The sequence below is a fragment of the Sinocyclocheilus anshuiensis genome, unplaced genomic scaffold (assembly GCF_001515605.1).
Source record: "Sinocyclocheilus anshuiensis isolate Anshui unplaced genomic scaffold, SAMN03320099.WGS_v1.1 scaffold292, whole genome shotgun sequence".
NCBI lineage: Eukaryota > Metazoa > Chordata > Actinopteri > Cypriniformes > Cyprinidae > Sinocyclocheilus > Sinocyclocheilus anshuiensis.
The window spans coordinates 764,490-783,296 of NW_015555757.1; the positions used below are offsets into that span (position 1 = coordinate 764,490).

General features: G+C 37.4%; 2 protein-coding genes across 2 annotated transcripts in view; both read right to left on the bottom strand.

Annotated features, from left to right (window-relative positions):
* Positions 1–16,256, bottom strand: part of LOC107673859 (stromal membrane-associated protein 1-like) — a 113,423-nt gene extending 97,167 nt beyond the window's left edge. The window contains exon 1 of the mRNA XM_016467669.1: positions 15,935–16,256. Coding sequence (XP_016323155.1) covers positions 15,935–16,052 — 118 coding nt within the window. The 5' untranslated portion in view covers positions 16,053–16,256. The remainder of the gene's footprint in view (positions 1–15,934) is intronic.
* Positions 16,257–17,150: 894 nt separating this feature from the next.
* On the bottom strand, positions 17,151–18,292 carry LOC107673877 (succinate dehydrogenase assembly factor 4, mitochondrial-like). The gene is made up of 3 exons (XM_016467683.1): positions 18,103–18,292; positions 17,772–17,903; positions 17,151–17,567 (listed from the first exon to the last, which is right to left on the bottom strand). The coding sequence occupies exons 1-3, from the start codon at positions 18,290–18,292 to the stop codon at positions 17,458–17,460; spliced, it is 432 nt and encodes a 143-aa protein (XP_016323169.1). The 3' UTR covers positions 17,151–17,457.
* Between the last annotated feature and the right edge of the window lie 515 nt (positions 18,293–18,807).

The following is an 18,807-nucleotide window of genomic DNA, read 5'->3' on the forward strand; positions in this document are numbered from 1 at the left end:
AAGACAATTTTTAATATAACTCCGACTGGATTCGTCTGAAAGAAGAAAGTCATATACACCTAGGATGCATTGGGGGTGAGTAAAACACAGCCGAATTTTCATTTTTGGGTGAACTAAACCCTGTAAAGGGTTAGTTCACCCAAAAATGAAAATGATGTCATTAATTACTCACCCTCATGTCGTTTCAAACCCGTAAGACCTTCATTCAGCATACGTAAAACAATGTGTGTCAGCTGCGTCACGTCGGATCTGTTTCCTACGTTGTTGTGATTTGATCTGAACGGAAACAGCGTATCCGTGTGGTGCAGCTGACACAGAACAGCATAAGTTGTTTTACGTCCAGCGGATATTCTCCAAAATGTCTATGCAGGGTCAGACAGCTCTGCAGATTCCATCAAAAATATCTTAATGTGTGTTCCGAAGATGAACGAAGGTCTTACGGGTTTGAAACAACATGAGGGTGAGTAATTAATGACAGAATTTTCATTTTTGGGTGAACTAACCCTTTAAGGCAGTCAACAGAGAGGAGTCAGAAATGACAGAGAAAGAGAGAAAGAGCAGGGGAGACGGGAAAGGTGATTTAGGATCAGGTCATTTGATTTCAACTCATAGCTTTCATTCAGATGGATGTGAATTTAAAGAACTATAAAGACTTTTATACTACATTCTCACAGCGCCCCCTGGAGGCAAATAATGATAGGGTGATGACTAACACAGGAATTTCTTCAAAGGGTCATGACACAGGGCAGCATAAAGTGAGATAGAAAGCATGTTAAGAGTAACTAATTGGTTGGAGTAGATCAAATCATGACCCAAAAAAAGAAAGTTCTGTCATCATTTACTCACCCTCATGTTATTCCAAACCTGCATAGCTTTCTTTTTTCTGTGGAACATGACATGATATTTTGAGAAATGCCTCCGTTTTTTTCCATATAATGGAAGTAAATGGACACCAAAACTGGTTCCAAAAGTCTTCAAAATATGTTCTTTTACGTTCTACAGAAGAAAGAAAGTGATACAGGTTTGGAATGATGTGAGTAAATGATGACACTTTTTTTGGGTGAACAATCCCTTGAAGATCTTAATTTGATCTACTCCAGCCAATTAGTCAGCTTTCACTTGCTTTTTATCTCATTTTAGGTCATTCTTGGTGCCCTTTATCACCTTTTGAAGAAATTACGGTGTCATTTGAAGAAATTTCATGCATTTCATTTTTGGGTAAAATATCCCTTAGGATATGAAACAGGAGTGAAAATCATAAATTAATTGGCTGAAATTTGGCCAGTTTGAGAGTACAGACTATTTATTTTTATTTATTTTTTACTGATGGTGATTTGTAAGTTTATATAATTAAATTTATAATAATATAATTAATTTATATATATAAAAAATAAATACAAACATATTTGCGTAGCATTTATTCAATGTATACACACACACAAACTGAAAACAAAGATGTTAATCGATTATCTCAAAATTGCCAAATATTGGCCATAGAAAATGACAGTAAACGAAGTCCTGTGCAGCGCTGCCGATGACTTCCGTAACCCGAATGAAGCACATTGATGGGTGTGCTCTTGCTCTCACTCTGGTTGAAGTGTGTGTGCGCTCTTCCTGGAGAAGTGTCCATTCAAGTAAGTAAGTAAGTAAGTTTTATTTATAGAGCACATTTAAAATTCAGCATTACACTGACAAAAGAGCTGAACAGTCTAGATCTATTTAGGGGCCCTAACCTTAATGCACTAAAAATCATATGGTTTCGTTTTCTATTAGTAAGTAAGTAAGTAAGTTTTATTTATAGAGCACATTTAAAATTCAGCGTTACACTGACCAAAGTGCTGAACAAAACCAATAATAAAATACAGCAAATTCTAAAATAAAGTAAAATTTAAAATAACAATAATAATAATACAAACAATTTTTAATATCGGCAATAACAACAGTTTCACATTCAATTAATAGCCCGGAAAGGCGAGAGAGTAAAAATGTGTCTTAAGTCTGGACTTGAAAATAGAAACAGAAGAAGCACTCCTAATGTCAGGTGGCAACTGATTCCACAAACGTGGAGCAGCGACTGCAAAGGCTCTGTCTCCTTTTAATTTAAGTCGTGACCGAGGGACATGTAATAGAGCTTTATTAGCGGATCTGAGAGACTTCGGCGTTGAATGCAAATAAATAAGATCAGAAATATAAGATGGGGCTTGTCCATTAAGAGCTTTGAAAACAATAAGTAAAATCTTAAACTGAATTCTAAAAAAGACAGGAAGCCAATGAAGGGACGCTAAAACTGGAGAAATATGTTCATGTTTTTTGGTGCCGGTTAACAATCTAGCCGCCGCGTTCTGAACCATCTGCAGCCGTGCCAATGAAGATTGTGGAAGACCAACATATAACGAATTACAATAATCCAGGCGTGATGTGATAAAAGCATGAATTACTTTTTCCAGATCTTGAAAGGAAAGTGTTGATTTAAGCTTTGAGATGATCCTCAGCTGATAATAACTATTTTTAACAACTGAGCTAATTTGTTTTTCAAGACAAAGCTCAGAGTCAAAGATAACACCTAGATTTTTTACATGAGACTTAACATATGGAGTGAGGTTTTCTAAGTTCCCAGCAACAGAATTTCTAGTTTTAGAGGGACCAAAGAGAATCACCTCAGTTTTATCATTGTTGAGCTGCAGGAAGTTATTTGACATCCAGCATTTTATATCCTCAAGACAGTCGATGAGAGGCTGCAGAGAATCTCGAGATTTTAATGGAAGATACAGCTGAGAATCATCTGCATAAAAATGAAAAGAGATTAAGGAATTCAAGGAATTCCACCCTTCATACAGGGCAATACTCGAAAAAAAAACTTTCCAAAACTTATATGAACCCTGAAGGAGTGTATTTGGAACAGAAATACTCCATCATACGTATATTGCCAAGGCCGATATAGTTTTTCTGTTTGGCCGATGAGTTCGAGGAGGGACTTTTATTTTGACGGCACTGAGAGAGCCTCAGCGCCTGTGCACACAGTGTTCACATTCTCCTTGTTCGCTGTCGTCCTTAACAGTTCTGTCTAATACAGACAGAAATCTGTCTAATAATCAGAAAGAACTGTTAAACAAAGGAATTAAAATGTATACACAAAAGTATTTTAACGATTGTTTTTATATTATTAGTTATAGAAAGGCAAACATTATAATACTTTCTCGTTTGCCGTCAGCATTCAGCAAATACGCATTCATATCATTTAAACAAATCTTTAAATGACTAATGAACATTTAATTGAAAAAATCTTGCAAACTCAGTCGGATCCAGCTGTGAGATCGGTCCGTGTGAATTGAATGCGGACAGGAGGAGAGTTCAGCCTCACTGGCGATGTGCGATCGACAAGATTTAAACTCGTGATTTCAAATTATGCTGCGCTTTATGCATTTGCCCACTGTCATATTCATGTCATTTTCACTACAAACCTAAAACTCATGATTTCTAATTATGCTGCGCTTCATGCTTTTGCCCAATGTCACATTCGTGTCATTTTCACTCTGCGCTGTATGTACATTGAGTGTTACCTACTTACCTTGGCTTTATTTAAAAAAAAATATGATTCCCAAATCAATGCACACAAACTTCCCAGATTACTGAGTGCCCTGTTGGTTACAGTGTTTACTTCCTTTTTAATTATATATTTATTAAATATTTATTTATTTGTGACGTCCAACTCGTTTTTTGAGACTTTGGTCATGTTTAGCATGAGAATCCAACTCTTTAGCAGTGTAAATAAGTCAGAATGCATGATATAGCATTAGACCTCCCCTTTAATAAAAATGGCAAGTAGATCGTAAAATCAACCAGATTTCTTGGTCAAAATGGCTAGTATGTAGATGATTTTCCCATGCAAACATCTTAATTCCTTACTTTAATTATTCCCAACAATTAGACTATTGGTGTACATCTAAACAAAGCCACAGTTGCTTCTATTTCCCCCATATTGATTGGCTGTTGTCACAACAGGCTTCCAACAATGCTCCAAAGCATTGTGGGGGGAAAGTGAGTCACACTGAGAACAGTAGAAGCTTTGCAGACCTGCTGTGCCACTCCACATGTACTTCTTTACTGCTCCTAGACCTGTCAAAGGGTCCCAGACAGTCACAGAAAAACCACAATATCATTGCGCCACAGTCAGCAGTACACGCTATCATTTACGATGACTGACATACTTAATTTACATAAAACAGCAGCCAAAGACAAAAACAAGAGATGAAATGAAGCAATCTTTGAGAAGCAGTAAAAGCTCTTTGATTTTTCAGACCTGAAACCAAAACAAAAAAGACGCAAACACGCACAAAATTTGCCAAGAACTTCATCTTCAGACACAAGCTCAAAACAGCAGACACCATGCGACGACACACTCTACAAAGCCCCCCAAATAAATTAAGACTTCAATTAAAGATTAAAGCCAGTCACAGAGATCCTGAGAGAACTAATTTCTTCATTAGAGGAAAAAAAAGAGACCCTGTTCAAAGGAAAGCTCCGCTCTGCCGGTCTTCTGAGGCACGAGAACACACACATATACACATGGCATCTCAAAACTGGCAGTGGAGTCCAACTGAGTGACAGTCGAGTTCGGCCTCACAGAGGGAAGACTAGTAGAGCATGAAATTAGAGCCCTCTATTCCAGCCTAGCAGGAGACAGACGTCTGACAGAGACCGAGAGAAAAGGTGTGCGCGTCTGCTATCTGTGACAGGTGAGGGAAGGAAAGGCAGTGCATTTGGGTGTGGAGTAAAGGTCTCAGCACAGTGGCTGTTCTGTCAGGTGGAAAAGAGAGGAACGACTGCAAGTGAACATGAGAGAAAGGCCAACTCGCTGTAACCTCGGTGAACAATCTTAATCGTACCCACTGGTCTCATAATATGGTGTTAAAAGCAAATTTTGGAGAATGTGACCTGCAGCCAAGAAGCCGGAGTCATTTAAGTTTAAACAGAACAGAAAGGATAGATGAGCTGGTTCACTTTGGCTCTGAGTGGTGCTTTGCTGTCCCCTGCTGGTGAGAGGCCATGAGATTGATATAACTTTCAATGTCTGATCAGTACAATATGGGGAAAATTGGGAAAATGCATGTTAAAACGCTATGGAAACTTTTGCGCTGATTTCAGTATGTTCACAACGATGTATTCAACCATATTAATACTAGTTCATACACATACACATCATCCATAAGTACATACACTACCGTTCCAAAGTTTAAGGTTGGAATGATCATGTTTTGTTTTTTTTTTTGTAAAATTGGTGCTACTTTTTTTCAGGATTCTTTGATGAATAGAACGTTCAAAAGAACAGCTTTATTTGAAATATAAATGTTCTGCCCCCACTCGTCACACATATTTACTCAATTTAATGCACCCTTGCTGAACAAAATAATAAAAAATTTTTTTACAAAAACGTACCCCAAACGTATACATATGTGCCACTACATTGCAAAAATTGATTGTTTATACTTATTTGATTAGTATCATGTCTGATTATTTACTGAAATTACAGATTAAAGAATTTGACAAGATGATGCATACATCTAAAAAGGTTAGACAAAATTGCCTAAATAAAAGGTAAAAATGCCCCTGGAAATCAATTTAAGGTGGCAAATATAGCACTTTAAAAGAGAAGCTAATTTCTAGCACTGCTGTGAACTAACCATCACACAGATTATGAAGAATATAAAAAGCTTCAGGAGTCAGCTGTCCCCAACAGTCACCAGCACAAACACATTCACCAAACTAATGTCTAATTAATATTGTCTAATTATCGTTATCAACAAAATCCACCCAAAAAATATCGAGATTTCACACAGAAAGAAAGTCAAATGACCTTTACAAAAAAAGGTAAAACAAGGATGTCGGATGACCGAAGGTTTGGCTAGATAATAGACCCTTATTCCTCGGTTGGGATCGTGTAGAGCCCTTTGAATGTGCACTAAAACTGCAATTTGGACCTTCAGCCCGTTGGCCACCACTGAAGTCCATTACACGGAGAAAAATCCTGGAATGTTTTCCTCAAAAACCTCAATTTCTTTGCAACTGAAGACAGAAAGACATAAACATCTGGGATGACATGGGGGTGAGTAAATTATCAGGAAATTTTTATTCTGGAAGTGAACTAATCCTTTAAATCACTGCCAGAGACACAAAAGGCTAAATGCCTGTCTTTATTCAGCAAAGACTGTAGCAACGGGGTTTCATCCACAGAACATAAATCTAGTCAACAATATAACCACATACTTATGCTGTAGGGCTGTGGTTCTCAAACCTGTCCTGGAGTACCCCCAGCCCTGCACATTTTGTATGTCTCCCTCATCTATCACAACTGATTCAACTCATCAGCTCATTAGTGGAGACTGCAAGACCTGAAGTGGGTGTGTCAGATATAGGGAGACATACAAAATGTGCAGTGCTGGGGGTACTTCATGGAGAGGTTTGAGAACCACTGCATAGGGCAAACAAAGTAATGTCTCTCTTACACCACCTGCTGGCAAACTAAAGGAAAGAACTTTAACACGCTGAGCGTTACTTACATACATAATTATGTTGCCAGACCACTTAAAGACACTATCGATTTGATGGGAGGAAGAGCAGACAGACTTTAATATATTCATCTATTCATAATTTAATAGCACCCTATGCTGAGTAACCTAAAACCTCTGTATCTGAATGAAGAGACTCTCTCAATAACTGCAGCTTAGACTGAAAGTTTACCAAGACTGGCTCACTTCTACGCCATGAAAGACGGAATTGAATTGACCCTGACACATGTGGTCACAACCAAACACGCTCTGGCTCAAACATCTCAAGTCTCGGCAGTCACAGCCTGCCCTCCACGTTGACATCCAGATGTAGCCCAATCTGATCCAGGTTTTGAGTTGAGTGAAATCTGAGTGAACAACAACTGCTCTAACCAAAACCAGTCCAGCTGGTAAAGCGGTCCGTGAAAAAGGCAGGCTTATATTTGGGCAAAATTAAGCACTGGATGAGACACATATGTGTCGCTAAATTTCTTGTAGCTTTTTATTGAATTATTCTTTAAACGACTTGATTAGAAGTAACACAATGAAGCAGACTTTTGAAACTAGAAATAAAAAGAAAGAGTTTCTTTGCTAAATATAATGACACATTCAGTACATTTAACAGAATTACTATTAGGCCTGCAAAGAATCAATGTCCACAGATCACTGCTAAATTGTACACATTAGCAAATAAGACAAAACTTTCAAAAAAAACGAACATTTAAATGGGAGGTTTTTTTTAATATTTTGTCTAATTTGATCATTTGTTCAGCTACCAATACAAATTTTCCCTTTATTTTAATTCATTTGCTGGAATTCCACAGATTTCCTTCCATAATTGGCTTTTTAAAAAAACCTGTCAATTTGTGCACATTCCAGGCCCTACATAAAACCCTCGAGAACAAGTCAGTAAGGCACATCATGCTTTTGTCTGCCTGTAATTACTAAAGCCATAATTCCTACGGGAATGACATCATCTCTTTTTGTGAAGGTTAGCATGTTTAGACAGAGCCTGAGCAGGACCGACTCCTCTGCGTGTTCGTCAGAAGCTGAGAATCCAGCACAAAGGAAAGGAAGTTGCTGCTATAGCAGGCATTTCTAGAATTCACCCACAGAGATAGTGATCATGCACATCATTCCTGACACAAAGAGGAAAGACTCCGTATTGTTTCACGTAGCAGGGGAAATCCTTCTGATGGACGTTACGGTGAGGTCCGATATTGCCTGGAATTAAGAGTTACCATCTAAACAACATAACATACACTGATATTAGGACTATGAATCAATTAAAAACTAATCAAAACTAACCAGAAATACTGCTATTCATGATAATACAGACAAATGAAGATAAAATAAAGTATATTAGCATAAAGAATAAGAAATCATTGAATATACATTACAAAAAGTCTTTAAATGCACTACCATTCAAAAGTTTGGGTGTAAGTTTTTATAACATGTTTTTGAATGAAGTCTCGTGCTCAAAAAGGCTGCATTTATTTCATTAAAAAATATATACTGTGAAGTCTTGTATACATTTTTATTAGGGGTGTAATGATTCATCGATATGGATCGATACATCGATACGATGTCTGACGATGATTAATCTATATTTAATTTATACAGCGAAGACTATGCAGTTGTTTTGCATTTGATTATTACATTTCTGTAGCGTACCTGACAATGTATTTTAGACTGAGCTGAAAAACCTGAAAAGCACTGTTTATTGAACTTGTGTCTTTGTATTTATTTTCTGCTATTGTTCTTTATTATTTAAAAAAAAAAACGTGTAGACCTATTTTTTTTTTGTTGTGAATGTCCCAATTGAGGTACAGGATGTGAAAATTTCAGATAAATGTTCATGTTATATATTTTGGTTGCATTTGTGAGTTAATAAAAATGTAGATGGTTGTTTAAAATAGATATATAATATCATAATATCGATATATCGATCGATATACTCCTGTATCGAATCGAATCGTAATCGTATCGTAGAATTTTTTGAGGTATCGGCAAATATATCGCTGGGTATGAGAATCGATATCGTATCGTATCGTGACGAACCATCCGATTTACACCTCTAATTTTTATATGCTGTTTTGGTGCTCAAGAAAATAATAAAAGTATTCTTTTCTTTCAATGATTTTTTTTTTTTAATTCTTACTTGAAATCTTTTGTAAAATGTCTTTACTATCATGTTTATCGATTTAATGCATCTTTGCTGAATAAAATTATTAATCTATTTCAAAACTGTTCCCAAACAGTAGTGTGTATGTAATCAACCTATTACATAATACAGTTTGAGATTATGCATGTCAATTAAAAATGTAAAAATGTAAAAAATTACATGATATTCCAATTAAATAACTGCATATCAGTTTTTACTGAAAAAGCCCAAATTAAGTATTACTCTAGCAGATGACATATCAATAAATATAAGCCTATCACTGGCCTACAGTCCACAGCAATCCATTTTCCAATCAAGTTTAATCTGTCTGAGGTAGATTAGAGGCTGAATGACATTTTTTGGCTACCTCTCAAGACCCCTGTATTCTGTTTATTTTCATTCCATTGCATTCTCTAGATGTTTTTGAAAGCAAGAATACATGCAGTGTAAATGGCTCCTTACTCATTCTGTGCTATTGATCTCAGTAAATGTGGTTTGGCAAGCCGCGTTACCTGCAGTAGCGGCTGGGACTCACTGATTTGGAATAAACATTAAGATGGGTCTTCAAGGCTGATTTGCACAGATGGTAGGAAAATCCCTCACTATGGAATTTATGTACGAGTCATGGGGGTGATTAGTTGCACATAAATTAATCATGTTAATATAACAGCCATAATATTTTTACTCTCCGGCTTTTCAAACGTACACTCTCTGCTAATCATAACAACTTCAGGAGGATATAATTACCAAAACACACACAAAGATATTGATGTAGACTTTCAGCAGCTCTTATCTCTGTGAGTGACAGTGTGAAAGAGAGCACACAGGAGGAAGTACCAAAGCACATTTCCTCTCTGTCCTTGTGGTGTGTGCGTGAGCAAGAGGAAGTAAAGGATGGGGAGCCTATCAAATAGATACCTCTCTCAACACTCTCCAGTTGCCAGACACAATGCGAAATAAAAACAGCACACGCACACCTCTGTCAGCACTTAAAGCAGGAAAGACACACACACACACTAGCGATGCGCGGATGAGCTAAAACGTCACCCGAATCCACAGCTTCAAATAAATTATCCACCCGCCAACCGCCCGCACCTGTATTTTTGTCTGATTTAGATAACCGCACCCGATCATCACATAGGGTTCGTACGGTCGCCCGCGGATATAACCGCCATCCGCGCATCACTAACACACACACTATAGTACTCTCTGCTGTATTCTGTCTTGAGGTTTGCAGTTATGATTGAATCATTACTCATTACTAGAAGTGCCCAGAGGCATTCCCAGAATCTGTGCCCACAGAGATTCCCAAACAGCTCAAGTGAGAAGACTCACTTCTGACTGATTAATGGCTGCAGCTAAGTAGATATCATGTGTATACATTGCTTTTCCATTGGCTGATTTGACCATGGCGATCTGTGGGATTTGATGCATCGAACCACAAAATCTGACCGATAATGAATGCTGGCCATCATTAACAGTACAGTTGATCGCCAATTGTGAGGTAGCTAAAGCACGACACCTACTAATCACACCACCCACTACATCAGCTTAACTACCGGTGTAAGACGCAATGACTGGATAGAAATAGAAACAAAAGTCATCTTCTTTTCACACTACAAATTGTGAATCATAATCTTAGGTTGTCTTGTTCTGCTCATACTTTAATGGGCTAGTTATTAATCCCAAACCAGGGTAAAATTCCTCAGTTCAACCATTCAGACTGCTTTAACCTGCCTTAAAAGGAGGCAGAAAAACATGTCAGACTGCAACTTGTATGAGAAGAAAATGTTTCTTGTGTAGAATTTAGGGCTGTCAAAGTTAATGCTATAATAACGCATTAATGCAATCTCACTTAAAAAAAAAGGGCAGTTGAATATAACAGTTTGGGCTTTGTTGTTAATTTTAACCTTTAATATTATAGTAATGTACCAACTGAGAGGGTTCCCTATATAGCTTACAGCATTAGTTTTTTTCTTAAGAAAACCAAACTATCGTACAGATATCGGCAGATATCTTTTTGAATAATCAGTATTGGCGGAGAAATCTAGTATCGTGCATCCCTAAAATATATAAAAATATACCTTCAAACAAAATGAGCAGTCAATAAGGTTTATATTGCATGACCTCACTGACAACAGCCCTCGTCCCACACTAAAGTAGGTGACCTGACAAAAAAAAGAGAGTGTGTTCTTATCACCAGACAACAGGCATGTCACAGTCTGTGTGTGTGACTCACAAGTGCCCTGAGCTCCAAAGAGGGGGATATCTAATGCTCTGAAGCAGCGGCAAACCACTTTCACCCAGTGCAAATAAGCAAACACAAGTACGCAAAAAACACAGAGACTGGAAGTGTGTGTACGACACTCAGGCTAACACAAAATCTGCACACACAAAGCAAATACGACCTTAAACGTAGGCTGGCTTCATTCTCCAGTGATGTTCTGCATGTAGGTGACAGTGAGCATAGTGGAATCAGGCAGTGAGAGAGCAGCGCCGCACAAAGTAAATAAAAACCTCAGGACACACTGTGCTCAGCCATGTCTGACCGATCCCTACTATTGTGTCACATCTAATCACATCCATCGGCTAGAACCAGCAGCTCCTGCGGTGCCACATTTGCCCTACTGCACTCCATATCTTTCCTCTTCTACTATACTATTTGGCAGAGCAGAAGTTCATGGCAGACTCTCAATGCTGCAGCCAAGTGGAATCAAAGTTTCACCGATAGCACAAACATCTGTGAAAAAGCCACAGCAATTTACTCAACCTTACAAAAGAAGAAATTTTGAAAAACATCTAAATTGGTTTTCATCGTGCATTCAAAATATCTTCTGTTGGGTTTCACAGAAGACCGAAAGTTAGGTATGGAATGAAATGACAAAAGAGTTCACATTCACAAAACAGCAAAATAGGGTTTTCAGTCCTGTGTTCGAGTCATTAATATGCTTGCATTCACACACATTGGTTATTTACGGGAGTGACAACTGCATTCTATTATAACCAAACTCACACCCACAAATTTTCAGGACTTACAATCATTTGTTCGGCGAAGCTCTGCTGTGTGATAGGGATGTAACGATTACCGGTTTGACGTTAAATCAAGATAAAATTCCCCACGGTTAGTATTACCGTTTCATCATTTAATTATCATTAAAACCGTATTAGATTACCGCGATTGGAACAACTCACGATAAATAAATACTGTCCAGTGTCCAGCATAAAGCACAGTTTTAAGTAAACTTTAAAGTCTTTAAAGTTTAAGTCTCACGTGCGCACAGCATGCAGAGTAGTTTCGTTTTGAGTGAAAACAGGGCGGAAAAGCTGGGAGGTTTTAAAATAATTATACAAATGAATATAGGCCTATGAATTAATTAATTATATGAATGTACCTCTGAAGGTTCTGACTGTCTTCAGAAATGATTCGATGGCATTTTGTTTTCATCTTCGCTCCATGTAATACATAAAGGAAGTGTTCTTAATCGCAATACTGCTTTGTCCACGGAGGTTACGGAAACAGCTCTATTTCAGCTTTTCCATAAGCGCCATCTGCTGTCAGCGAGTGGATTTACAGAGACTTATATTTACATTCAGCCTGTGTGCAGTTTCTGTCTGGCAAAAAACGGACCGAATTAGCATGCCCTGCTGTCAATTTTGACCAGTTGATGAAAAACAAGCTTATGTGGCTTCTACACATTTAAACAATCATAAGTTATCTAGAATTATTTATGGAGCAGATAAAATACATATAATTTATTAATCAATTATCATTTTGACATATCTTTTCTTTATTTAAAGGCTGAAATGTGAGGTTTACCTTTTTATGAAACTTTTTCAAAGCTTTATTTGAACATTTACATGAGATATTTCAACATGCTATTAAACTGTTGTCAGTCAAGTTGTCATTTAAAATCCGAACATCATTGGTAATGTTATTGTTTTAGTGATTATGCAAACAAAAAGTCATTTTATTTGTTGTTTGTTGATTTTTAAATATAAAACTTGAAGTGATTTATGTGTCGGTACTTTTTGAACATCTCCAGCACATTTTAACAATACTGTGATAATACTGATAACCGTGATAATTTTGGTCACTATAATCGTGATAAGAAATTTTCATACCGTTACATCCCTACTGTGTGAACAGAACCGGACTGGGCAACTAGTTTTCTGTCACGCGATCGCAAACGAGGGGGACCCTCAGCTTAGGGTGGCCCAGGACGCAGATAAGAGCGGTGTGGCATCTGAAGATTTGATCCAGTTTTGTGGTCTGAGTGTGACTAAAACGCTCTGCTCACTACAGAGGTATAAAAGCTGAGGTCGGTTAACTAAGATTTGATGGATGAAACTGTGCCTCAGTTGAACTTTTGTAGTGTCAAGTGTGATAAGACTTTGTATGTTGCCATCTTTGTTATGTACTTTGGACATGCGCAATGGTTACAGGTGATAATCCCAAACAGAATACAGGCTTGACTTCAGTTGCACATTCATACAGACAGTACTCAGGCCTCTATTGTAAGCTGCAGTGTGAACAGGACATTTTGAAACTCACTCCTAAAAGTAAATACGGTCATCAATCCCAAACACTGACAGTGTGAGTGTAGCCATATTCATTTTTAGGTAAACTATCCCTTTAAGTTGGCCTCGGTTTAGTGAAACCATCATGAAACGGTACTTGCAACCCATTTTAAGCTCATAATGTGCCTTATTTCTGAATAAAAATGAATATTTAACAAGGCAAAAAATGACTTGAAAGTTGATTTTACCCATTAGCAGTTAGGATGTTTAGGATCCATTAGGATGTTTAAAATAGGGAATTCCACAGACCCAATGCAAAACCCAACAGCCTGCACAGCCTAGGCGATGCCAGCAGGAGAAACAAGTTATTACATTTTGATGAAAACGTTTACGGAGACAAAATTTTTCCCCCTGAATTATGTGTGCTGATGCATTAGTGCACAGTAACACCTAGAAACTGTATTACAGGGTTAGTTCACCAACAAATGAAACTAGTATGACTTTTTCTGTGGAAAATAAAATATGTTTTTTGAGAAATGTCTCAAAGTCTGTCCCAATTTGTGTGCTTATGCATGCACTATCCTATGATTGTGAGTAATGCATTCAAATTTTCAAAGAGCTAAATACCCAGATGATGTACTTAATATAAAATTCATACACTAGATAGAGTACATTGTTCATATAGTGTACAGTGCGTCATTAGGATCATACAATGGAAGTCAAAGGTCACCAACACTCTTGGTTACCAACATTCTTCAAAAACATATTTTTGAATGAAAAGAAACACAGGTTTGGAACAACATGAGAGTGAGTAAAGAATGACAGACTTTTCATTTTTGTGTGTAAGGGGTGTTGACTAACATTCTCTCAAGGCTGTCACATTCATAAGCTAATGAAGCTACAAAACTCCTCCCATCAGCATCGGCATTATTATGTAAGAGAGAGACAGAGGTAGAAAGAGGCCAGGCAATATGAGCAGTGAGGTGTGGCTGCACTCAAGACACCGGAGAGCTCAGAGTGGATGAAACTGGTCTGGTTAAGACGAAAGCTGAGAGGGGAGCTTGAGAAGGTGCTGGCCTGCGACATCACCACAGAGCTGATGACTGCCTTAACATTCTCACATGCTCTCTATGGAGAAAATGGACTTTGATGGGAAGACAGAAGAGGGATTATAACAGAATTTAAAGCAAACATCTGAAGAAAATATAGTTTGTAACAAGCCACCTATGAGCTTGCATCAGGATCTGTTGGTAAGACTGTAGCTGGCAAACATAGCAATGTCACTCAATTAAAAAAAAAGAAAGAAAAAAGAAAACATGCACCATGCAACCGAGAGGAAATGAGAATGCATTTTGCTTTCAATGTTCAGCTCAAATACGACTGCACACAACTACACCAAAGAGACAGTGTAGGACCTGCTTGCAATGTTTACAACAACGACATACTAAAGTTACGATAAAACGGAAGTAGTGACAAATCTTTTCTTCTGGATTGTGGCGTACATCCGAGTGTAATGGATTAACGAAACAAAAACATAATAATAGGGCAGCTCTTGGTTCTACACTCTAAAAAATGCTGGGTTGTTTCAACCCAACTTTGGGTCAAATATGGACTAACCCAACCGTTGGGTTAAATTTTTACATTAAATTTTTAACCCAAAAGTTGGGTTAGTCCATATTTGACCCAAAGTTGGGTTGAAATAACCCAGCATTTTTTAGAGTGTATGCATCACTTGTTGATTCACTGGAAGATTGAGTTATGACATTCTGATTAAACATTAAGAGGTCAAAGCATTTTCAAATAATGAAGCATGCATGGATTAATTGTTCACAATAAGCTCTATAACATGCATTTAGAAAATAGATTTTTATTTTTTTTATTTTCCATTTCGTCTTTAAAATCTTACCTTCATTTTAGTCCTCCTCAACATTCTTTACACATTAAACTCTCATATTATTACAAAACATAACCTTCCCTGTGAGCACCAAAACACTATACTATATTATTTCAAGTGAACACCCACCAAACCAAACAGAGAGACCACCCACTTGAGCAGCTATTATGGTTACAGTCACCTGGTTACAATCTGAAGAAAAGATACTGGTAGAAACTAAAACTGCTTTCACTTGCTTAATGGTAGAGTATCACTTCTAGCTGCAATAGTCCCTGTGGACACATAACAGGGTATTATATACTCTGTTCTAGGATGAACCATTATGAAACAGGTGGATATGTGGAACAAAGCAGTGTTCATCTGTAGCACCATTAAAGCAAGTACACATATACAGGTTCTTTTCTCCTGTATAACTCTTCCACGGTAATGAAACACTGCGGTGAGAGTATCAGACCTGCTGATCAGTTCAACTCCAGACTGGTTTTCCATTCATGCATTAGTATATATAGGTTTTGCTCAAGGACACATGGCTGAATAGTGATTCGCCGAATATCAAATCCCAGTCAGCTGTCAACCTAAACAGAGTCTGAGCATCATTCAATTCAAACGTGATCAAATACGCTGTCTAACTAGACGGCTCAGTGGGTTCTGACACCCAGCTACGGGTTCCTCCCGGGTGACTCAGGACCGTGAGCCGTAAGAAACCTGAACAGCCCTTGTGTGTAACGAGACTCATGCCGCGTAAGTTACAGGTGATCAAAACATCAAACGCGAGTTTTCAAGAGCAGCGGAGGAGATTTTAGATCATATCACCTTTGGCTTCGCAGTCGGCGCAGTATTTGTTATCATCCTCTCTCAGCATTTTGGACAGAATGGCCTGATGCTGCTCGTTCAGTTTCTGAGCCTTTTCCCTCTCCGATCGCGTCGTCATCTCGGCCCGTTTTCTGTCAGCGTTTCTGGATAAAATCACCTGTCTTGCCCCCGATTCACTCTGTTCAATTGTATCGTTATAGATGGAAGACCATCCCCTGTGAAATGAAACTGTGGTGGGCTCACGGCAACGGAGCGGCGGCTTGGTTGAGATAGATCGGCGGAATATGGCCGATTGGAGGAACTGAGCGGAAGCGGAAACGGAGACGAGGAAGGTACAGTGAGCCGAATAAAATAGAATTAAGAAATACGGTGAATTGGGAACTGGGAGAACGTTTAATCAAATCTAAGTGTTATATCATTTTTTGCCGATTTAAAAGTCAGACTCTTGCGTCATTGCTGAGGTATGTATGTGTTGGTAGGTTGGACAGCCGGTTTGACGCGAAATATCTTTAAATCATATCTTACATTAACGTTACTTAGAATGGTGTCACTGGCCAAATATTTAAATCCTGGTAAATAGACTAGTTTACTTTGGCAAAAGCTATATTACAAACTAGGTGACATTATAAGTAAATTTGCGAACGTTTAATGTCTACATTTTAAACTGTGACAATACACTTTTTAATAAATAATGAAATTATTACAACTTATTAAACTTTAACCATGCAAAGTTTTAGCCACTTATTTTAAATAAACATCAAAATTATTTAGAGACAATATATAAAATACAAAATACTATGAGAAAAACGACACCGTTCAGCAATGTATACCTTATTTATTGAATTTGTTTTCTAGATTCATCATACTCTGCAAGATATCAGCCAATTTTCCATCGTTTGTTCAGTTTTGTGATCTTTGCAGAGTTATTATAGTAATAGCCTACCACTATCATGGTAAATTATCATTTAAATGCTGATCGGGCTTTCTCTCCCAGCCTTGCTGTTGTGCCCTGATAATGCATTTAGCCTCTCCTTAAATGCTGATATGGTACTGCTTATCTGTAACAATCCATGTGCAGATACATAGGAAAACTTTTGCAGTAATAACTTTTTTTCCCCACGAAATAAAACTGAATCATTTACATGATATTAAACACAAACACATGTCCTTGTGACAAAACTTTCTATGACTGTATGAAATCTGACAAAAAAATATATATGTTGAATATGTTTATTCTTTGAAGAGATCTTTCAGGCCTTGCAGACTTTGTTACCCACTTTCAAAGAGAATAAAAACATTTGATTTCTAATAGCAGATTCTTTTCAAAATGCCAATTAAAGGCTGAACAGAACCATTCAAGTAGTTCAAACTACTTTTACACAAACTATTCATCCTACATAGTAGATCCATACAATCGGCAAAGACAAACATTCCAGACATTCTCTTTTTGTATCTGTATACAGAATTATTACTCACATTCAAATGTTAAAATAAATACATTTGGATATTTTTAACAGGGCAAATTAAAAATCAATACAACGTCCCTTCCTCTCCCAATCACCATATCGTGTAGGATCAGGACCTCTGGGACCACCTTTCTCCTTAGTTTCTGGATTCACATCATCTGGAAATCCTGTTAAAGGGGAAATTAAATATTGTTCCATTTTATGTCATTAATTGTATAAACTTAAAATACACTTAATTAGTCATTTATTAAAAAAGAAAGAAATTCTGAGCTATAGTTCGTGTATAGCCAATCCTTTCAATAGATACCTTATATGTAAATTATTGTACAATAATAATATAACTGTATAACAGAAATGACGTGTGTTCTTACGTTCAAAAACAACTTTAGATTTTGACTCGGTTTCGTCCATGTCAAAGCGTCCTTGGGGCGTTTTTGCTTTCTTTAACGGTTCTTTATCTTTGGCCACACCACCAGATGCATATCCTGCTGTCCTATGACATGCTGCAGATACATAGGAATAAGAGCAGCGAGACACAGTCGCAAACTGACATGTATACTCGAACACGATTCTCAGTAATAAATATAAAGGACGTTTAGAAATTATGCATATCAATATGACATTTGTACAAATCGATGCCTGTTGTGCAAGCATGTCAATGAACAGTTAAAACCCAATCAAAGGTATTCAGGTTGCACTCACCAGTATAAGTCGACTCTAAAAATAATCCTTTCTTTACAAAACCTCTAACTGTAGTACAGCAAACATGTAAAAGAGACATTTTGCGTGGATGCTGTACTAGTCTGTTGTGAGCTTTTCCCTTGTCGCAGCAGAAAATTACACAACTCAAGAATGTTTTGACGATTGAAAATGACGATGCACGCGTCATCATTTAGGGACACAAGATACACTCGAGAGGATCGCGGCGGCGCTACAGAAGTGCAGAGTCGAATGTTACGTATATTTACATCTGCTTTGCATGCGTCTTTTCAAAGCGAAGAACAGATGAGGAACTCTATGAAAATCAGTTACAAAATACTACAAAATAATACTTAGATTCCCTGTGAGACATAAGCGGTAAAAAAATATATATATATAATTTTACAGAACTCAGAAAATTACAAAAATACGGTTTTTGATGGTACCATGCCAATGCTATAAAAAAATAACGAGCTGAAAAACTATGATATAGCCTATTATGCCCGAAACACAACTATAAAGGGACATTTGATGAATTAATGAATTAAAGTAAATTAATTTGATGGAATATGTGACGCGATTTTTCTTAAAGGCAGAGTAAGTGATTTCTGGTAGCCAATGTTGATATTTGAATAAAACAAACACGCCCCTACCCCAAAAGGGTCTTGCCCCTATTTTGATAGCTCCGCCCCACATATACGTATGCAA

Coding starts and splice junctions, on each gene's coding strand:
- LOC107673877 (XM_016467683.1), bottom strand. CDS start 18,292: ATGATGACGCGTGCATCGTCATTTTCAATCGTCAAAACATTCTTGAGT. Junction 17,904..18,102: donor TTTAGAGTCGACTTATACTG/GTGAGTGCAACC, acceptor ATGTATCTGCAG/CATGTCATAGGACAGCAGGA. Junction 17,568..17,771: donor ATCTAAAGTTGTTTTTGAAC/GTAAGAACACAC, acceptor CCCCTTTAACAG/GATTTCCAGATGATGTGAAT.